General features: G+C 43.9%; 1 protein-coding gene across 1 annotated transcript in view; it reads left to right on the top strand.

The window, feature by feature from the left end:
* The window catches only part of LOC110494931 (voltage-dependent P/Q-type calcium channel subunit alpha-1A), a 133202-nt gene that overhangs the window by 63250 nt on the left and 46989 nt on the right, over positions 1-22963 (top strand). The window contains exons 27-34 of the mRNA XM_036942587.1: positions 3557-3568; positions 5840-5939; positions 6204-6364; positions 7467-7604; positions 7698-7899; positions 8313-8477; positions 8691-8801; positions 9262-9346. Of these exons, the coding sequence (XP_036798482.1) occupies positions 3557-3568; positions 5840-5939; positions 6204-6364; positions 7467-7604; positions 7698-7899; positions 8313-8477; positions 8691-8801; positions 9262-9346 (974 nt within the window). The remainder of the gene's footprint in view (positions 1-3556; positions 3569-5839; positions 5940-6203; positions 6365-7466; positions 7605-7697; positions 7900-8312; positions 8478-8690; positions 8802-9261; positions 9347-22963) is intronic.

Here is a 22963-nt window from a genome sequence, read left to right as displayed (position 1 = left end):
GCTCCACAGCGGAGATTGGAGTATCTATCCATAGGACCACTTTAAGCCATACACTCCACAGAGCTCGGATTTACGGAAGAGTGGCCAGAAAAAAGCCATTGCTTAAAGAAAAAAATAAGCAAACATGTTTGTTGTTTGCAAAAAAGGCATGTGGGAGACTCCCCAAACATATGGAAGAAGGCACTCTGGTCAGATGAGACAAAAATTGAGCTTTTTGGCCATCAAGGAAAACACCGCTCATCACCCCGGGAACACCATCCCCACCGTGAAGCATGGTGGTGGCAGCATCATGCTGTGGGGATGTTTTTCATTGGCAGGGACTGGGAAACTGGTCAGAATTGAAGGAATGATAGATGGTGGTAAATACAGAGAAATTCTTGAGGGAAACCTGTTTCAGTCTTCCAGAGATTTGAGACTGGGACGGAGGTTCACCTTCCAGCAGGACACTGACCCTAAGCATACTGATAAAGCAACACAAGTGGTTTAAGGGGAAGCATTTAAATGTCTTGGAATGGCCTAGTGAAAACCCAGACCTCAATCCAGTTGAGAATCTGTGGTATGACTTAAAGACTGCTGTACACCAGCGTAACCCATCCAACTTGAAGGAGCTGGAGCAGTTTTGCCTTGAAGAATGGGCAAAAATCCCAGTGGCTAGATGTGCCAAGCCTATAGAGACATACCCCAAGAGACTTGCAGCTGTAATTGCTGCAAAAGGTGGCTCTACAAAGTATTGACTTGAGGGGGTGAATAGTTATGCATGCTCAAGTTTTCTTTTTTTTGTGTCTTATTTCTTGTTCGTTTCACGATGAAAATGTTGCATCTTCAAAGTGGTAGGCATGTTGTGTAAATCAAATGATACAAACCCCTCCTAAAATCAATTTTAATTCCAGGTTGTAAGGCAACAAAATAGGAAAAATGCCAAAGGGGGTGAATACTTTCGCAAGCCACTGTATATTGTTATGTATGATGTGTATGTTTGTAGTGTATGACAGTAGTTTGAACTGCCTATAGTTGGTGGTCCTCAACGTGGCTGTTTCTATGGAGACTGATAGGTTTGTTGACTCTCTCTGCGAGTTTAAAATCACTCCACTGGCCTACTGCACCCTCTCCAGCATGACGTCCCCCTCCCTCCCCTCCAAGAGGATGCTTCCCTCCCTCCTTTCTCCCTCCTTACTTCTCTCTTTCCTCCCGCCACCTTTCCTTGTTCCTGTGATATTTCTCCTTACTCCTCCTTTTCTCCTCTCTGCCTTCCTTACCTCCTTGGTGGCCTGTTCTCTTCTCTCCCCCAACCTTTCAACCCTCCTCCTCTCCACCTTTCCCAGCCCGCTCCCTTCCTCTTCTCCTTTACTCCTCCTCTTGTCCACTTCCTCCATTTGCTCAGGGCTACCCTGATGCTCAGGGTTAGGGCTCCACTTGTCTCTGTGGAGCCTTGATTTGTTGAGTCTCACATAGGGGGAGACAAGACTGTCACGTTAAGGTTTTTGACTCAACAAATCCGCTTCTGGCACCGTCATTGAATGACACTGGACTGTCACAATGATCGAGAACTGCATGTTTACGAGCCACTTGGACTATGCATTTGAATCTGTGTGTGTGTGTTTGTACGCGTGCGTACTTACGCCTGTGTGTGTATGCATGTGTGTGAAGATGTATCGTGCGCGTGTCTGTTTTTATGGTTACCGTATGTAGATGAACGGTGTCCACTGTTCTACGGTGTCTACAATATTTACTGTTCTCTCTCAATGAGCAGAAAACTACCCCAAAATACATTTGTTAGATCCCACGCCTAAACTGCCCTGTGTTGTACAGTATTACAGTACGTCCGTGCCTTGCGGGGCCCATTAGATAACAATAGATCTAATGAGATGTTTGTCTCAGTTAAGACCTGGCTAATTGATGGTTATTAAGAGATAAGATCAGTTTTACTGTTAAATGAATACAGCCGTTACTGTGAAGAAAGGCTTCAGGGACTTTCCACCTGACTTCTCCACCTATTTAGAGAGAACTTAGTGGAATATTGTGTTTAGTTATTTGACTAAATAAATTGCTGAGTAGGATCGATAAGTATTGCTGTTGAATGAATACAGGGAGAGATAGATAAGTAGAGGGCCGAACCGATTCCTCTAACCATCAATGAATGGCTTTGAGGATCCAACAGGAGAGTAGGGCTACAGTCCAAACACTCCCCCTCAGCCCTCGCCACTTTCCCTCTGGAGAATCCCCGTCGAAACCGGATGCAGTTTGATTGCCATCTTAAGCGGAGGTCCAACTCCCAAACTTTACCCCCTCAGCCCTCGCTTTAGCTCGGAGGAGCGAGTGAAGAACTTTGATCACGTGTGGGGTTGATATGACCCACAATTCAATGCAAACTGTAGTCACATGTCAAACTCTGGTGGTCAGACAAAATTAGGATTTTATTGTTGGCAAATTGGCTTAGTCTCGTAGTGAGGAGCCTATAAAACGTAGATAGCTTGCCTCCCGAGTGGCGCAGTGGTCTAGGGCACTGCATCCTGGTTTGAGTCCAGCCTCTGTCGCAGCCGGCTGCGACCTGGAGACCCATGGGGCGGCACACAATTGTCCCAGCGTTGTCCGGGTTAGGGGAGGGTTTGGCCGGCAGGGATGTTCTTGTCCCATCACACACTAGCGACTTCTGTGGCGACTTCTGTGTTTTTAAGTTAAACTTCAAGATTTCCACCAAGGACGTTGCCTCTCCGATCATCACTCTCCCTCACTTGGGCAAGTGACATTTAAGGTACACTTGGATGTAAAACATCATTCAAGGGCAGAGGGTTTACGGCCGAGGGCTGTCTACTTTGAGTTTGGACTGCAGCCTAGGTATAATACAATAGTGTAGGTAGTAAGTGAGTAGAAGTCATGATAATAGTATATATAGTGCTAGTAATATTCATAGTAGTAAGTAGCACTGTATGTATTAATAGTGGTACTACTAATAATGTAGTAAGTAATGTAAATAGCAGGTAAATAGGTAATAATCCATTTGGCAGGTTTAAGACTTCGCCACCTTTTGTAACAGAACCTAGTTACAATTGTTAGAATTTAGTCATGTTTAGGTTGTCTCAGTAAGGCTTTCTATGTAATAAGAAGAAAGGTCTCCACTATCAGTAGTATTATGTAATCAAAAGAAATGGATCTGCACTATTACCAATATTATTAAGGTAATCAAAGGAAATAAGTAAGTGTCTTTTTTTTGTGAACAGGTATGTAAACATTCCATCTTCGACATCACAGTTGTTGTCATGGCAACCAGAGTTGGTGGGAGGAGTCAGAGTGTTGGGGAGAGGATTGGGGTTTATATCTATCCAAAAGCACTCCATCTTGCTTTCCTCTCCTATTTTCTCTGTCTGTCTCTCATATGGGTGTTTTCTCCTTCTCCAAACCCCTTCCCCCTTTCCTGTCTCTAGCTGTGTTTTCTATCTCTGTAAGTGTGTCTCTGTCTTTCTTCCTCTCTTTCTCCCTATCCCTCCATCTTTTGTTCTTTCTCTCTGTTGCTGTCACTGACCCTTTCTCGCTGTCGTTGCCTTGGTGATTTCTACAGGAGCTTCGCAAAGTAAAGTAAAGTTCTGTCTCTGTCTGTCTCACTGTCTCTCTCTCTGTCTGTCTCACTGTCTCTCTCTCTGTCTGTCTCACTGTCTCTCTCTTTCTGTCTCTGCTGTCTCTCTCTCTTTGTCCGGTCCAAAATGGCTTCTCTCTCTTTCTTTCTTTGTTCCTCTAGTCGTTCCGCTCCCATTCTCGTCGTTTCTCGTTGCCTTCTCTTCCTCCATTCACTGTTGTCACACCCACATTTGGTCTGCCTGTGGACCATTCCGGAACCCCTCCACCTCCAGGAACCAATTGTAACGCTTCATGATATCCCCCTAAAATGATTCAATGCAGTACAAACCGGATGCATAGTGTTTTGCTTAATGTAGCTAAAGCAAGTGTTAAAAATCTAAAAGATGCAATTCACCAATGAACATAGATGCTATCATTGTATTAATAGGTGTCTACAATGCGATATATACTGTAGCTAATTGCAACTTGCTATCATTGTACCAGTATCTGTAATATACTGTAGCTAATGCAACATGCTTCTTGCTAATGCTACTTACTATCATTGTATAGGTCTATATACTATAGCTTATGCTAATGTTATATATAGTAGCTTGATGCTCACACTATATATTGCAGCTAAAGGTAATGCTAATCGCATATACTGTAGCTATTGCTACATGGTAATGCAATATACAGTAGCTTACGCTACATGCTAATCGAGTATGCAGTAGCTGATGCTACATGCTAATGCTATATACAGTAGCTAACGCTACATGCTAATGCTATATATAGTAGCTAATGCTATCATTGTATAGGTGTCTATAATACAGTTGCTATAAATGCAAATTCTTAATGCCTATCCCGAGAAGAGCTTTTCTCTAATACTCTCATACTGCTCTGATAGAGAGGACTCTAGTCTATTCAGTCTATTGAGGATCAGCAGAGTAAGGCATATTGATTATCGAAGCACACACAAACAACACACTACAGTTGCCAAAGACCAGACTCAATCAATCACCAATGAATTGAATTGTCTTGAGAATTTGAGAGAGCAGACCTCTGCAGTTCATAGTTAAAGGCTTGATGAAAGACCTCTCTCTCACACACACACACTCTCTGCTCCTGCTCCTTGGCAGTCCTCCAGCCGACGGTCCTTGTTTTTAAAATGGCTGTCATTCCACTTACAGTAAAGATCAACTCTCTGATATGGTCCCCTTGACGTCGAGATTTTTCTTTCCCTAGTATTGTTTTATAGGCAGTACAAATCCTGGGATCTACAGCCCCCTATTGTTATGAATAAAAGGAAGTAGGCACATAAAAACACAGGATGTCGTTTGTCATTTACCACAACAGGCTGCATCTGAAATAGCACTCTATTCCCTCTATAGAGCCCTAGGCCTGGTCAATAGTGGTGCACTATATGGGAGCAGGGTGACATGTTGGACGCAGCCCTGATGACACAGACTAAATAATTCCTCCTTCTGGTTGAATGAACTGTTCTGTGTTCTATCTGTGATGTCACATATTGTGACTGACATCAGCAATGTCATATGGCCACGTCCCAATCGTCTCAGATAGCATCCTTTCCTCGTCTCCTTTCCTTCAAGTCACATCACTTATCTGAGGGTGACAATAAACCGGAATGGTATCCATCCCTTTTATAGGCAGCGGTATAAGGAGATAAGGAAAGGAAACCATTCAACCCTGTTGGGACTGAGGGTTATGAGCCCATAATGGATTATGAGTCCATAATGGTATCAGGCTCATGGATTACATTGTTGAAATGATAATCCTGCCTTGTAATAATACTATAACACCCTGACATCCACTCACATTCTCCTGGATAATGTTGTGAAAAAGAAAGAAAGAGGTTTGGCTGGGCATCCCGTCAGATGTCTGTTGATAATATGTAATGGTTGAAACATGCTTCTCAAGAGTCTACTGGCCATGAAACCAGCTGATCAAACAACTGATCACATATCGGTTCATGTGATTCATATAGAAGGATCATTTTTTTGCAGAAAAAGAGACTGAGATCTGATTGTCTCTGTACTATGTTTTAACCTGTGTAAGACAAGTGTGCTAGCCTTGTCAACTGTTGACTATCTATGTATGAGAGATAAGTTACCCCAACCAGGACAGGAGCTTTTCCTGACCCTAAGGATGGGTAAAGAATGGGCTAGGCCTATATTCTCACAAACGGGTGTGGTAAGTGCCCTTTGAACTTTAACTTCCACCTCTCCCCCCGGCACTGACGTTGTTGTGTTATTCCCATGCCAACCTGTAGGGGGAGTGGCAAAGGGAAAGATATCAGCACTATCAAGTCTCTGAGAGTACTGAGGGTACTACGACCTCTCAAGACCATCAAACGACTCCCCAAGCTAAAGGTACTGGGAGGGGGAGGCAGGGTGTTCCCGCATGTCTATATATTTATATGTGACAACTCTACTACTGTATTTCTACCTGTATGGTCTCTCTCTCTCTCTCTCTCTCTCCCTCTCTCTCGCTCTCTCTCTTGCTCTCTCTGTCTCTCTGTCTGTCTGTCTGTCTCTCTCTCTCTCTCTCTCTCTCTCTCTCTCTATCTCTCTCTCTCTCTCTCTCTCTCACACACACTCTCTCTCTCTCTGTCCCTCTCTCTCTCTGTCCACCAGGCTGTGTTTGACTGTGTGGTGAACTCTCTGAAGAACGTCCTGAACATCCTCATCGTCTACATGCTCTTCATGTTTATATTTGCTGTGGTGGCTGTGCAGCTGTTCAAAGGCAGATTCTTCTACTGCACTGACGAGTCCAAGGAGTTTGAGCGCGATTGCAGGTCTGGACCCACACACATATACACACACACGCTGTATACACAGGCAAAACACACACAAATACACAGGAGAACACATACACACACACACACACACACACGCACACACACGCTCGGGCATGTGAGTACAAACCAACCATATTTTACACACATGGATTTAAAAGCTCAACCACTTTTTAGTCCTTTCTCTTGACCCCCCCCCCTCTCTCTCTCTCTCTCTCTCTCTCTCTCTCTCTCTCTCTCTCACTCTCTTCTGTCTCTCTCTCTCTCTCTCTCTCTATTTCTCTGTCTGTCTGTCTGTCTCTCTCTCTCTGTCTCTCTCTCTCACTCTCTTCTGTCTCTCTCTCTCTCTCTCTCTCTCTCTCGCTCTCTCTCTCTCTCTCTTCTGTCTCTCTCTCTCTGTCTTTCTGTCTCTCTCTCAATTCAATTCAATACAATTTGCTTTATTGGCATGATATAACAATGTACATATTGCCAAAGCTTATTTTGGATATTTACAATATGAAAATAATAAGAATCAGAATTGTCAACGGGACAACAGTAACAACAATAACCAAGGGTCAAAATAACCCTACATTCAACAATAACAATAAGCATACAGTAGAGTACATGTGCAGGTTGATTGGTCTGTCAGTCACTGTCCCTCATCTTATGGCAGGCAGCATGTAGTGTGCTGCCAACCCACAGCTCTCTGCGTCCTCCACCAACAGGACCGGTAGCCTACTCTCATCAGAGAGGTCTTTGAAACCTTGAATAAGGGTTTCAAATTTGGGGAAATGACACTCTAATTGTTTTATATTTTTGACATTTTGTCAGGAAATGCAGCTCTGTCTCAGGTTCTGCTGTGGTGCAGTGGTTGCACAGCCTTTCCTCTACAGGGAGCCAGGTTTTCCTGTGTCTACCATTTTCTCTCTCTCTCTCTCTCTCTCTCTCTCTCTCTCTCTCTCTCTCTCTCTCTCTCTCTCTCTCTCTCTCTTCTGTCTCTGTCTGTCTCTCTTTTGCTTTCACTTTCTCCCCCTCTGTCTCTGTCTCTGTCTCTCTCTTTCTCTCACACACACACAGACATGCTGTCTGCTAACTCCTTGTGTTTCTGTGTGTATCTCAGGGGAGAGTTTTTGGTGTACGAACGGAATGAAGTAAAAGCTGAGAAGCGGGAGTGGAAGAAGTACGATTTCCACTACGACAACGTGCCTTGGGCCCTGCTCACCCTCTTCACTGTGTCCACTGGAGAGGGCTGGCCGCAGTGAGTAACACACACACACACACTCTCTTTTCTACACATGCCTCAATCTCAATCTCTATACTGTATACCCTAATCTCTGTCTCTCTCCCGCAGGGTGTTAAAGCATTCGGTAGATGCGACCTATGAGAATCAGGGTCCCAGTCCGGGCTACCGGATGGAGATGTCCATCTTTTACGTGGTGTACTTCGTTGTCTTCCCCTTCTTCTTCGTCAATATCTTTGTTGCTCTCATCATCATCACCTTCCAAGAACAGGGGGATAAGATGATGGAGGACTACAGTCTGGAAAAGAATGAGGTGAGAGAGGGATGGAGGGAGGGAGGGAGGGAGAGAGAGAGAGAGAGAGGGAGGAAGGGAGGACAGAGAGAGCAGGGAGATAAGATGAAGGATTACAGTGTGAAAAATAATGAGGAGAGAAAGGGATGAGGGGAGGGAGAGAGAGCAGGGAGAGCAGAGAAATGAGGAGGGATGGAGACAGGGAGGAAAGGGATGAGGGGCGGGAGAGAGAGCAGGGAGAGCATAGAAATGAGGAGGGATGGAGACAGGGAGAAAGGGGGGAGGAAAGAGCAGAGGGAACAATTATGTGTGTTTGTATATATGGGAGGAGTTGTGTACAACAGAAGACACATTTCCATCTGGTATGGATTAATAAAGTATTGTTCATCTTCTTCTCCTTCCTCCTCCTCCTCCTCTGTCGTCCCCCCATCCAGAGAGGATGTATAGACTTTGCCATAAACGCCAAGCCCCTGACCCGCCACATGCCCAAGAACAAGCAGAGCTTCCAGTTCCGGATGTGGTCGTTTGTGGTGTCCCCACCGTTCGAGTACAGCATCATGGGTCTGATCGCACTCAATACTATAGTCCTCATGATGAAGGTGAGATCATATCGTCCTCCGACAGATGGCCTCATTCTAACGCAACGCTACCAGGAGCCATCTGTCTAGCAAATTGGGGAACTCATCCCCTTAGCATTTTATATTGTGTTCATCCACCTAACGCTCGTTCCTATTTCCTGAAAACCTTCTAATCTCAGGGTGAGATGAACCCCACATAACTGCTCTTCCTCCTGTGTGTGTGTTTGTGTTCAGTATAATGGGGCGTCTGACACCTATGATAAAGTCCTGAAGAACATCAACATCGTCTTCACTACCCTCTTCTTCATGGAGTGTATTCTCAAGATCATCGCCTTCGGGGTTTTGGTGAGGCTAGACACACGCTGTCACGCGCCCATCCAGAGTGACCTGCTATATCTGCTAGAGCTTCTTATTCCGATTATTCATTTATAAGTCGGGTTATTTTAGTGGACACAACTGGAGCATGTTATCCTAGTTACTCTCTAAACGCAACGCGATTGGCTAATGCAACTCCTAGTCCCTGTCTCCATGGTAACAATAATGTGATTGGCTAGTGCATATACCTTCCTGTCGGTGTCCTCCATTAAGAGCAATGTGATTGGTTACCACCCTGTCTCTCTGCACTGCTATTGGTTTATGTCTCTTGTTCCCCCCCCCCCCGTCACCACGGTAACAATAATGTGATTGACTGGTGCGAAATTCATTCCTGTCCATGTCCAATGTCGGAGAAATGTGATTGGTTACTTCTCTGTCTCTCTGCTCTCTGATTGGCTAAAATATGTCTTCTCTTCCTGTGCCCTAACAGAATTATTTTAAAGACGCTTGGAACATTTTTGATTTTGTCTCCGTGCTCGGAAGCTTCACTGATATCCTGGTGACAGAATTTTGGGTAAGTGCGTCTTGGGGCATAGTACTATAGGCTATGTGTGTGGGTTTTAATTAGCAGTGGGATGGGAATTAGTAAGTATGTGGTGGTGTGTACATGTGTCTACCACATACACACCTAACCTGTAAATGTCTACTGCTGATCTATGATTTGTTAATAAGATACTGGGTGTGTCACAATACTCTCTCCTTTCTCCCGAAGTGTGCACTTGTTCACTTCCCTTCATGGATTTCATTGGTGGACACTCCCTTGAATTTATCCATACACAGATCTGATGCTTTTACTATTGTGGGGAATAGTGAGCTCGTGCTTCCTAGTAGGAGGAGCTAGAGGTTGTTGGGACACACCCACTGTCTTTACACTGAGCTGAAAGATATTATTTTGGTGGATAGTAGGTCGTCTATTGGAACGCTCAAATTGCCATCCAACCCAATGTTATGTGTGTGTTGTTGTGTTGTCAAGTCTTGCTTGTCTGTGTCTGTTCCCACATATTTGTGTTTGTAATTGTGCTTCATCCTGTGTTGTATATGATAGATGTTTCGCTGTGTGTAGTAGGATGGCAGTGGTAAGAATTCACGATGTAGTTTAAATGTTATGTCCACGTTTGTTTCAGACTCTCCCCGTAGTCACATTCTACAGCAGGTCCTACCGGATCTCAATACACTGAGCTGAATGCTTTACAGCTGGTTGTGTTAATTGGTGGAACGGTCCGTTTGCTAAGAAATGACTTGTTTTGTTTGTGCGACAGAAGTGCAGCGTTATGTACCGCCAACTGTTTGTCCTCGATGCGTGCCGCTCCCCCAGTTCTCTCCACCTTGGAGCTTCGTCCAACACAACGACATCAATAACAACGGCCCTGGGGCAGACAGTGGAGCTGTTTCCTCCTACTGCGGATTCCATCTGTAGATCTTTACCTAATGTCACCACGAGGAGAGCCTGAAACAAAACCACTCAAATTGGGTTGTTGTTGACTGATGTTTTGGATGGAAGCAGATTCATGTTTTTGAGCATGAATGTGCTTCCAAAAGCTCTGTGGCCTTGTTGTAACTATAGAAAGATGACATTTCTATGGTTGTAACTATGTTATACCTATGTTGTAACTATGTTGTAACTACCTTCATAATGATTCCTTTTCCTGTTCTATCTTTTTACATGCTTTCTTTAAAAACCAACCTCTCTGCTTTGTTGGCGTCCTACGCCCCCACTACTACTTCCTACTTCTGATAAATCCATCCAATCGAAATGCACTATGAATCCCCTCCCATGTTGTCCCATGCAATCCATGACGCCGACTGTGTGGTGTGCTGTTGTGTGATGGTGTGCTGTTGCCGTGCCCCACAAAAAAATCACCAAACCACCACCGACTCCTCTCGCTGACACTCACTGTATCCATCCTGCTCCCTCCTTCCTTCCATCCATCCTTCTACATCTACCTGCCACATGTAGGAGGTTGGTTTGTCATTTATCTCTCAGACCTACACGCATCCCCGTTGGCCAATGTGTGGCCCCGCCCTCCTCCTGACTTCCCTGACCCTTCACCCCCAACCTTCTGGGCTTAGCTGCCTTTTAACCCCTGACCTCTGACCCAAGTGCATGCACTTCTGATTGGCAGTTGAATCGTGTGTGTGCCTGATGACTCCAGTGGGGTTCCTCTCGGCAGCTTTTGAAAGATCTGCTCCTTCTGGCACACTATTGGTCAGTTCATGGATAAAGGGTACATACACACACACACAAATAGAATCACACCTACACTCTGAGAAAAAAAGTGCTATCTAGAACCTAAAAGTGTTCTTCTGCTGAAGGAAGGAACCGTTGTGGAACACTGTGTCGACACACACATACAAATAGAATCACACGACGACGCACACACACACACAATCATGGACACAAATGCACATGAATTGGTTGCTGTTATGTTCTGCATAGATTTGTCACTCACACACTCACACATTGACCGTAGTGCTGCCAGAAGGACGTGTGAATGCTAGCCAAGGCTTCTGTTCTGCTTGACCAGATAGAGGGATACTCTAACACTGGTCTGCATGCAGCTGTAGCATCTTACACTGACGCCCTACTCTTCAGCCCCCTGCTAAAGAGAAGGTAGTTGCAATAGTGTTGCCATGCCATTGCCTGCATTGAAGCTGGATCTGTCTGCATGCTAGCTTCCTCTTTCTTGTCTTCCTCCTCGTCTTCCTCCCACTACTGCTTTGCACGCCAACCTGTGCCACACAACAGTAGTGCACCTCGTCGCACAAGAGATTCTGAGGTTAGGGTAGACAGTAGAGTAGACAGTTCAGAATGCTGAACACCTCATGACCAATCTCAGCCAATCACTTAGTGGCGAGGCGTGCCAGCTTCCTGTGTGTGTGTGCGGTTGAGGAGTGCAGTGTGTGTGTGTGTGCGTCCTGTCTGTTGGATGCCAGTACCTCCATACCTTGTGGCCTGCTTGCCCCCCTAAGATCAGTGCATTTGGTTTTTATAGAAAATAAATATACAACCTTCTACTTTTACCGGATTGGATGATGGCGTTTTTGATTTATTTTCAATTATGATTTTCTCCTTTTCTCTTTCTCTCTTTTCGTTCCATACTTTTTGTTTTGCATTGCGTGTTTCTTTGGCTTCTAGTCAGGTCTGTTGTGTTATGGTTGTATTTTGGTATCATTTGAATAATTTAACATTTTGACCTCCTCTCTCCTATTTAACCTCCTCTCTCTCTCCTATTTAACCTCCTCTCTCTCTCCTATTTAACCTCCTCTCTCTCTCCTATTTAACCTCATCTCTCTCTCCTATTTAACCTCCTCTCTTTCTCTCCTATTTAACCTCCTCTCTCCTATTTAACCTCCTCTCTCTCTCTCTCCTATTTAACCTCCTCTCTCTCTCTCCTATTTAACCTCCTCTCTCTCTCTCTCCTTTTTAACCTCCTCTCTCCTATTTAACCTCCTCTCTCTCTCCTATTTAACCTCCTCTCTCTCTCCTATTTAACCTCCTCTCTCTCTCCTATTTAACCTCCTCTCTCTCTCCTATTTAACCTCCTCTCTCTCTCCTATTTAACCTCTTCTCTCTCCTATTTAACCTCCTCTCTCTCTCCTATTTAACCTCTTCTCTCTCCTATTTAACCTCCTCTCTCTCTCCTATTTAACCTCCTCTCTCTCTCCTATTTAACCTCCTCTCTCTCCTATTTAACCTCCTCTCTCTCCTATTTAACCTCCTCTCTCCTATTTAACCTCCTCTCTCTCCTATTTAACCTCCTCTCTCTCTCCTATTTAACCTCCTCTCTCTCTCCTATTTAACCTCATCTCTCTCTCCTATTTAACCTCCTCTCTCTCTCTCCTATTTAACCTCCTCTCTCTCTCTCCTATTTAACCTCATCTCTATCTCCTATTTAACCTCCTCTCTCTCTCCTATTTAACCTCATCTCTCTCTCCTATTTAACCTCCTCTCTCTCTCTCCTATTTAACCTCCTCTCTCTCTCTCCTATTTAACCTCATCTCTCTCTCCTATTTAACCTCCTCTCTCTCTCTCCTATTTAACCTCCTCTCTCTCTCCTATTTAACCTCCTCTCTCTCCTATTTAACCTCCTCTCTCTCTCCTATTTAACCTCCTCTCTCTCTCCTATTTAACCTCCTCTCTCTCCTATTTAACCTCCTCTCTCTCTCCTATTTAACCTCATCTCTCTCTCCTATTTAACCTCCTCTCTCTCCTATTTAACCGCCTCTCTCTCTCCTATTTAACCTCCTCTCTCTCCTATTTAACCTCCTCTCTCTCTCCTATTTAACCTCCTCTCTCTCTCCTATTTAACCTCATCTCTCTCTCCTATTTAACCTCCTCTCTCTCTCTCCTATTTAACCTCCTCTCTCTCTCCTATTTAACCTCTTCTCTCTCTCCTATTTAACCTCTTCTCTCTCCTATTTAACCTCCTCTCTCCTATTTAACCTCCTCTCTCCTATTTAACCTCCTCTCTCTCTCCTATTTAACCTCCTCTCTCCTATTTAACCTCCTCTCTCTCTCCTATTTAACCTCCTCTCTCCTATTTAACCTCCTCTCTCTCTCCTATTTAACCTCCTCTCTCTCCTATTTAACCTCCTCTCTCTCCTATTTAACCTCCTCTCTCCTATTTAACCTCCTCTCTCTCTCCTATTTAACCTCCTCTCTCCTATTTAACCTCCTCTCTCTCTCCTATTTAACCTCCTCTCTCCTATTTAACCTCCTCTCTCTCTCCTATTTAACCTCCTCTCTCCTATTTAACCTCCTCTCTCTCTCCTATTTAACCTCCTCTCTCCTATTTAACCTCCTCTCTCTCTCCTATTTAACCTCCTCTCTCCTATTTAACCTCCTCTCTCTCTCCTATTTAACCTCCTCTCTCCTATTTAACCTCCTCTCTCTCCTATTTAACCTCCTCTCTCTCTCCTATTTAACCTCCTCTCTCTCCTATTTAACCTCCTCTCTCTCCTATTTAACCTCCTCTCTCTCTCCTATTTAACCTCATCTCTCCTATTTAACCTCCTCTCTCTCCTATTTAACCTCCTCTCTCTCCTATTTAACCTCCTCTCTCTCTCCTATTTAACCTCCTCTCTCTCTCCTATTTAACCTCCTCTCTCTCCTATTTAACCTCCTCTCTCTCTCCTATTTAACCTCATCTCTCTCTCCTATTTAACCTCCTCTCTCTCCTATTTAACCTCCTCTCTCTCTCCTATTTAACCTCCTCTCTCTCTCCTATTTAACCTCCTCTCTCTCTCCTATTTAACCTCCTTTCTCTCTCCTATTTAACCTCCTCTCTCCTATTTAACCTCCTCTCTCTCTCCTATTTAACCTCCTCTCTCCTATTTAACCTCCTCTCTCTCTCCTATTTAACCTCCTCTCTCCTATTTAACCTCCTCTCTCTCTCCTATTTAACCTCCTCTCTCTCCTATTTAACCTCCTCTCTCTCCTATTTAACCTCCTCTCTCTCTCCTATTTAACCTCCTCTCTCTCCTATTTAACCTCCTCTCTCTCTCCTATTTAACCTCCTCTCTCTCTCCTATTTAACCTCCTCTCTCTCTCCTATTTAACCTCCTCTCTCCTATTTAACCTCCTCTCTCTCTCCTATTTAACCTCCTCTCTCTCTCCTATTTAACCTCCTCTCTCCTATTTAACCTCCTCTCTCTCTCCTATTTAACCTCCTCTCTCTCCTATTTAACCTCCTCTCTCTCTCCTATTTAACCTCCGCTCTCTCTCCTATTTAACCTCCTCTCTCTCTCCTATTTAACCTCCTCTCTCTCTCCTATTTAACCTCCTCTCTCTCTCCTATTTAACCTCCTCTCTCTCTCCTATTTAACCTCCTCTCTCTCTCTCCTATTTAACCTCCTCTCTCTCTCCTATTTAACCTCCTCTCCCTCTCCTATTTAACCTCCTCTCTCTCTCTCCTATTTAACCTCCTCTCTCCTATTTAACCTCCTCTCTCTCTCCTATTTAACCTCCTCTCTCTCTCCTATTTAACCTCCTCTCTCTCTCCTATTTAACCTCCTCTCTCTCTCCTATTTAACCTCCTCTCTCTCTCCTATTTAACCTCATCTCTCTCTCCTATTTAACCTCCTCTCTCTCTCCTATTTAACCTCCTCTCTCTCTCCTATTTAACCTCATCTCTCTCTCCTATTTAACCTCCTCTCTCTCTCCTATTTAACCTCCTCTCTCTCTCCTATTTAACCTCCTCTCTCTCTCTCTCCTATTTAACCTCCTCTCTCTCCTATTTAACCTCCTCTCTCTCTCCTATTTAACCTCCTCTCTCTCTCCTATTTAACCTCCTCTCTCCTATTTAACCTCCTCTCTCTCCTATTTAACCTCCTCTCTCTCTCCTATTTAACCTCCTCTCTCTCTCCTATTTAACCTCCTCTCTCTCCTATTTAACCTCCTCTCTCTCTCCTATTTAACCTCCTCTCTCTCTCCTATTTAACCTCCTCTCTCCTATTTAACCTCCTCTCTCTCCTATTTAACCTCCTCTCTCTCTCCTATTTAACCTCCTCTCTCTCTCCTATTTAACCTCCTCTCTCTCTCCTATTTAACCTCCTCTCTCTCTCCTATTTAACCTTCTCTCTCTCTCCTATTTAACCTCCTCTCTCCTATTTAACCTCCTCTCTCTCTCCTATTTAACCTCCTCTCTCTCTCCTATTTAACCTCCTCTCTCCTATTTAACCTCCTCTCTCTCTCCTATTTAACCTCCTCTCTCTCTCTCCTATTTAACCTCATCTCTATCTCCTATTTAACCTCCTCTCTCTCTCCTATTTAACCTCATCTCTCTCTCCTATTTAACCTCCTCTCTCTCTCTCCTATTTAACCTCCTCTCTCTCTCTCCTATTTAACCTCATCTCTCTCTCCTATTTAACCTCCTCTCTCTCTCTCCTATTTAACCTCCTCTCTCTCTCCTATTTAACCTCCTCTCTCTCCTATTTAACCTCCTCTCTCTCTCCTATTTAACCTCCTCTCTCTCTCCTATTTAACCTCCTCTCTCTCCTATTTAACCTCCTCTCTCTCTCCTATTTAACCTCATCTCTCTCTCCTATTTAACCTCCTCTCTCTCCTATTTAACCTCCTCTCTCTCTCCTATTTAACCTCCTCTCTCTCCTATTTAACCTCCTCTCTCTCTCCTATTTAACCTCCTCTCTCTCTCCTATTTAACCTCATCTCTCTCTCCTATTTAACCTCCTCTCTCTCTCTCCTATTTAACCTCCTCTCTCTCTCCTATTTAACCTCTTCTCTCTCTCCTATTTAACCTCTTCTCTCTCCTATTTAACCTCCTCTCTCCTATTTAACCTCCTCTCTCCTATTTAACCTCCTCTCTCTCTCCTATTTAACCTCCTCTCTCCTATTTAACCTCCTCTCTCTCTCCTATTTAACCTCCTCTCTCCTATTTAACCTCCTCTCTCTCTCCTATTTAACCTCCTCTCTCTCCTATTTAACCTCCTCTCTCTCCTATTTAACCTCCTCTCTCCTATTTAACCTCCTCTCTCTCTCCTATTTAACCTCCTCTCTCCTATTTAACCTCCTCTCTCTCTCCTATTTAACCTCCTCTCTCCTATTTAACCTCCTCTCTCTCTCCTATTTAACCTCCTCTCTCCTATTTAACCTCCTCTCTCTCTCCTATTTAACCTCCTCTCTCCTATTTAACCTCCTCTCTCTCTCCTATTTAACCTCCTCTCTCCTATTTAACCTCCTCTCTCTCTCCTATTTAACCTCCTCTCTCCTATTTAACCTCCTCTCTCTCCTATTTAACCTCCTCTCTCTCTCCTATTTAACCTCCTCTCTCTCCTATTTAACCTCCTCTCTCTCCTATTTAACCTCCTCTCTCTCTCCTATTTAACCTCATCTCTCCTATTTAACCTCCTCTCTCTCCTATTTAACCTCCTCTCTCTCCTATTTAACCTCCTCTCTCTCTCCTATTTAACCTCCTCTCTCTCTCCTATTTAACCTCCTCTCTCTCCTATTTAACCTCCTCTCTCTCTCCTATTTAACCTCATCTCTCTCTCCTATTTAACCTCCTCTCTCTCCTATTTAACCTCCTCTCTCTCTCCTATTTAACCTCCTCTCTCTCTCCTATTTAACCTCCTCTCTCTCTCCTATTTAACCTCCTTTCTCTCTCCTATTTAACCTCCTCTCTCCTATTTAACCTCCTCTCTCTCTCCTATTTAACCTCCTCTCTCCTATTTAACCTCCTCTCTCTCTCCTATTTAACCTCCTCTCTCCTATTTAACCTCCTCTCTCTCTCCTATTTAACCTCCTCTCTCTCCTATTTAACCTCCTCTCTCTCCTATTTAACCTCCTCTCTCTCTCCTATTTAACCTCCTCTCTCTCCTATTTAACCTCCTCTCTCTCTCCTATTTAACCTCCTCTCTCTCTCCTATTTAACCTCCTCTCTCTCTCCTATTTAACCTCCTCTCTCCTATTTAACCTCCTCTCTCTCTCCTATTTAACCTCCTCTCTCTCTCCTATTTAACCTCCTCTCTCCTATTTAACCTCCTCTCTCTCTCCTATTTAACCTCCTCTCTCTCCTATTTAACCTCCTCTCTCTCTCCTATTTAACCTCCGCTCTCTCTCCTATTTAACCTCCTCTCTCTCTCCTATTTAACCTCCTCTCTCTCTCCTATTTAACCTCCTCTCTCTCTCCTATTTAACCTCCTCTCTCTCTCCTATTTAACCTCCTCTCTCTCTCTCCTATTTAACCTCCTCTCTCTCTCCTATTTAACCTCCTCTCCCTCTCCTATTTAACCTCCTCTCTCTCTCTCCTATTTAACCTCCTCTCTCCTATTTAACCTCCTCTCTCTCTCCTATTTAACCTCCTCTCTCTCTCCTATTTAACCTCCTCTCTCTCTCCTATTTAACCTCCTCTCTCTCTCCTATTTAACCTCCTCTCTCTCTCCTATTTAACCTCATCTCTCTCTCCTATTTAACCTCCTCTCTCTCTCCTATTTAACCTCCTCTCTCTCTCCTATTTAACCTCATCTCTCTCTCCTATTTAACCTCCTCTCTCTCTCCTATTTAACCTCCTCTCTCTCTCCTATTTAACCTCCTCTCTCTCTCTCTCCTATTTAACCTCCTCTCTCTCCTATTTAACCTCCTCTCTCTCTCCTATTTAACCTCCTCTCTCTCTCCTATTTAACCTCCTCTCTCCTATTTAACCTCCTCTCTCTCCTATTTAACCTCCTCTCTCTCTCCTATTTAACCTCCTCTCTCTCTCCTATTTAACCTCCTCTCTCTCCTATTTAACCTCCTCTCTCTCTCCTATTTAACCTCCTCTCTCTCTCCTATTTAACCTCCTCTCTCCTATTTAACCTCCTCTCTCTCCTATTTAACCTCCTCTCTCTCTCCTATTTAACCTCCTCTCTCTCTCCTATTTAACCTCCTCTCTCTCTCCTATTTAACCTCCTCTCTCTCTCCTATTTAACCTTCTCTCTCTCTCCTATTTAACCTCCTCTCTCCTATTTAACCTCCTCTCTCTCTCCTATTTAACCTCCTCTCTCTCTCCTATTTAACCTCCTCTCTCCTATTTAACCTCCTCTCTCTCTCCTATTTAACCTCCTCTCTCTCTCTCCTATTTAACCTCCTCTCTCTCTCCTATTTAACCTCCTCTCTCTCTCCTATTTAACCTCCTCTCTCTCTCTCCTATTTAACCTCCTCTCTCCTATTTAACCTCCTCTCTCTCTCCTATTTAACCTCCTCTCTCTCTCCTATTTAACCTCCTCTCTCTCTCCTATTTAACCTCCTCTCTCTCTCCTATTTAACCTCCTCTCTCTCTCCTATTTAACCTCATCTCTCTCTCCTATTTAACCTCCTCTCTCTCTCCTATTTAACCTCCTCTCTCTCTCCTATTTAACCTCATCTCTCTCTCCTATTTAACCTCCTCTCTCTCTCCTATTTAACCTCCTCTCTCTCTCCTATTTAACCTCCTCTCTCTCTCTCTCCTATTTAACCTCCTCTCTCTCCTATTTAACCTCCTCTCTCTCTCCTATTTAACCTCCTCTCTCTCTCCTATTTAACCTCCTCTCTCCTATTTAACCTCCTCTCTCTCCTATTTAACCTCCTCTCTCTCTCCTATTTAACCTCCTCTCTCTCTCCTATTTAACCTCCTCTCTCTCCTATTTAACCTCCTCTCTCTCTCCTATTTAACCTCCTCTCTCTCTCCTATTTAACCTCCTCTCTCCTATTTAACCTCCTCTCTCTCCTATTTAACCTCCTCTCTCTCTCCTATTTAACCTCCTCTCTCTCTCCTATTTAACCTCCTCTCTCTCTCCTATTTAACCTCCTCTCTCTCTCCTATTTAACCTTCTCTCTCTCTCCTATTTAACCTCCTCTCTCCTATTTAACCTCCTCTCTCTCTCCTATTTAACCTCCTCTCTCTCTCCTATTTAACCTCCTCTCTCCTATTTAACCTCCTCTCTCTCTCCTATTTAACCTCCTCTCTCTCCTATTTAACCTCCTCTCTCTCTCCTATTTAACCTCCTCTCTCTCTCCTATTTAACCTCCTCTCTCTCTCCTATTTAACCTCCTCTCTCTCTCCTATTTAACCTCATCTCTCTCTCCTATTTAACCTCCTCTCTCTCTCCTATTTAACCTCCTCTCTCTCTCCTATTTAACCTCATCTCTCTCTCCTATTTAACCTCCTCTCTCTCTCCTATTTAACCTCCTCTCTCTCTCCTATTTAACCTCCTCTCTCTCTCTCTCCTATTTAACCTCCTCTCTCTCCTATTTAACCTCCTCTCTCTCTCCTATTTAACCTCCTCTCTCTCTCCTATTTAACCTCCTCTCTCCTATTTAACCTCCTCTCTCTCCTATTTAACCTCCTCTCTCTCTCCTATTTAACCTCCTCTCTCTCTCCTATTTAACCTCCTCTCTCTCCTATTTAACCTCCTCTCTCTCTCCTATTTAACCTCCTCTCTCTCTCCTATTTAACCTCCTCTCTCCTATTTAACCTCCTCTCTCTCCTATTTAACCTCCTCTCTCTCTCCTATTTAACCTCCTCTCTCTCTCCTATTTAACCTCATCTCTCTCTCCTATTTAACCTCCTCTCTCTCCTATTTAACCTCCTCTCTCTCTCTCCTATTTAACCTCATCTCTATCTCCTATTTAACCTCCTCTCTCTCTCCTATTTAACCTCCTCTCTCTCTCCTATTTAACCTCCTCTCTCTCCTATTTAACCTCCTCTCTCTCTCCTATTTAACCTCCTCTCTCTCTCCTATTTAACCTCCTCTCTCTCCTATTTAACCTCCTCTCTCTCTCCTATTTAACCTCATCTCTCTCTCCTATTTAACCTCATCTCTCTCTCCTATTTAACCTCCTCTCTCTCTCCTATTTAACCTCCTCTCTCTCTCCTATTTAACCTCATCTCTCTCTCCTATTTAACCTCCTCTCTCTCTCCTATTTAACCTCCTCTCTCTCTCCTATTTAACCTCCTCTCTCTCTCTCTCCTATTTAACCTCCTCTCTCTCCTATTTAACCTCCTCTCTCTCTCCTATTTAACCTCCTCTCTCTCTCCTATTTAACCTCCTCTCTCCTATTTAACCTCCTCTCTCTCCTATTTAACCTCCTCTCTCTCTCCTATTTAACCTCCTCTCTCTCTCCTATTTAACCTCCTCTCTCTCCTATTTAACCTCCTCTCTCTCTCCTATTTAACCTCCTCTCTCTCTCCTATTTAACCTCCTCTCTCCTATTTAACCTCCTCTCTCTCCTATTTAACCTCCTCTCTCTCTCCTATTTAACCTCCTCTCTCTCTCCTATTTAACCTCCTCTCTCTCTCCTATTTAACCTTCTCTCTCTCTCCTATTTAACCTCCTCTCTCCTATTTAACCTCCTCTCTCTCCTATTTAACCTCCTCTCTCTCTCCTATTTAACCTCCTCTCTCTCTCCTATTTAACCTCCTCTCTCTCTCCTATTTAACCTTCTCTCTCTCTCCTATTTAACCTCCTCTCTCCTATTTAACCTCCTCTCTCTCTCCTATTTAACCTCCTCTCTCTCTCCTATTTAACCTCCTCTCTCCTATTTAACCTCCTCTCTCTCTCCTATTTAACCTCCTCTCTCTCTCTCCTATTTAACCTCATCTCTATCTCCTATTTAACCTCCTCTCTCTCTCCTATTTAACCTCCTCTCTCTCTCCTATTTAACCTCCTCTCTCTCCTATTTAACCTCCTCTCTCTCTCCTATTTAACCTCCTCTCTCTCTCCTATTTAACCTCCTCTCTCTCCTATTTAACCTCCTCTCTCTCTCCTATTTAACCTCATCTCTCTCTCCTATTTAACCTCATCTCTCTCTCCTATTTAACCTCCTCTCTCTCTCCTATTTAACCTCCTCTCTCTCTCCTATTTAACCTCATCTCTCTCTCCTATTTAACCTCCTCTCTCTCTCCTATTTAACCTCCTCTCTCTCTCCTATTTAACCTCCTCTCTCTCTCTCTCCTATTTAACCTCCTCTCTCTCCTATTTAACCTCCTCTCTCTCTCCTATTTAACCTCCTCTCTCTCTCCTATTTAACCTCCTCTCTCCTATTTAACCTCCTCTCTCTCCTATTTAACCTCCTCTCTCTCTCCTATTTAACCTCCTCTCTCTCTCCTATTTAACCTCCTCTCTCTCCTATTTAACCTCCTCTCTCTCTCCTATTTAACCTCCTCTCTCTCTCCTATTTAACCTCCTCTCTCCTATTTAACCTCCTCTCTCTCCTATTTAACCTCCTCTCTCTCTCCTATTTAACCTCCTCTCTCTCTCCTATTTAACCTCCTCTCTCTCTCCTATTTAACCTTCTCTCTCTCTCCTATTTAACCTCCTCTCTCCTATTTAACCTCCTCTCTCTCCTATTTAACCTCCTCTCTCTCTCCTATTTAACCTCCTCTCTCTCTCCTATTTAACCTCCTCTCTCTCTCCTATTTAACCTTCTCTCTCTCTCCTATTTAACCTCCTCTCTCCTATTTAACCTCCTCTCTCTCTCCTATTTAACCTCCTCTCTCTCTCCTATTTAACCTCCTCTCTCCTATTTAACCTCCTCTCTCTCTCCTATTTAACCTCCTCTCTCCTATTTAACCTCCTCTCTCTCCTATTTAACCTCCTCTCTCTCTCCTATTTAACCTCCTCTCTCTCTCCTATTTAACCTCCTCTCTCTCTCCTATTTAACCTTCTCTCTCTCTCCTATTTAACCTCCTCTCTCCTATTTAACCTCCTCTCTCTCCTATTTAACCTCCTCTCTCTCTCCTATTTAACCTCCTCTCTCTCTCCTATTTAACCTCCTCTCTCTCTCCTATTTAACCTTCTCTCTCTCTCCTATTTAACCTCCTCTCTCCTATTTAACCTCCTCTCTCTCTCCTATTTAACCTCCTCTCTCTCTCCTATTTAACCTCCTCTCTCCTATTTAACCTCCTCTCTCTCTCCTATTTAACCTCCTCTCTCTCTCTCCTATTTAACCTCCTCTCTCTCTCCTATTTAACCTCCTCTCTCTCTCCTATTTAACCTCCTCTCTCTCTCTCCTATTTAACCTCCTCTCTCCTATTTAACCTCCTCTCTCTCTCCTATTTAACCTCCTCTCTCTCTCCTATTTAACCTCCTCTCTCTCTCCTATTTAACCTCCTCTCTCTCTCCTATTTAACCTCCTCTCTCTCTCCTATTTAACCTCATCTCTCTCTCCTATTTAACCTCCTCTCTCTCTCCTATTTAACCTCCTCTCTCTCTCCTATTTAACCTCATCTCTCTCTCCTATTTAACCTCCTCTCTCTCTCCTATTTAACCTCCTCTCTCTCTCCTATTTAACCTCCTCTCTCTCTCTCTCCTATTTAACCTCCTCTCTCTCCTATTTAACCTCCTCTCTCTCTCCTATTTAACCTCCTCTCTCTCTCCTATTTAACCTCCTCTCTCCTATTTAACCTCCTCTCTCTCCTATTTAACCTCCTCTCTCTCTCCTATTTAACCTCCTCTCTCTCTCCTATTTAACCTCCTCTCTCTCCTATTTAACCTCCTCTCTCTCTCCTATTTAACCTCCTCTCTCTCTCCTATTTAACCTCCTCTCTCCTATTTAACCTCCTCTCTCTCCTATTTAACCTCCTCTCTCTCTCCTATTTAACCTCCTCTCTCTCTCCTATTTAACCTCATCTCTCTCTCCTATTTAACCTCCTCTC

The sequence above is a fragment of the Oncorhynchus mykiss genome, chromosome 13 (assembly GCF_013265735.2).
Source record: "Oncorhynchus mykiss isolate Arlee chromosome 13, USDA_OmykA_1.1, whole genome shotgun sequence".
Taxonomy (NCBI): domain Eukaryota; kingdom Metazoa; phylum Chordata; class Actinopteri; order Salmoniformes; family Salmonidae; genus Oncorhynchus; species Oncorhynchus mykiss.
This window is presented reverse-complemented; position numbering and strand designations above follow the sequence as displayed.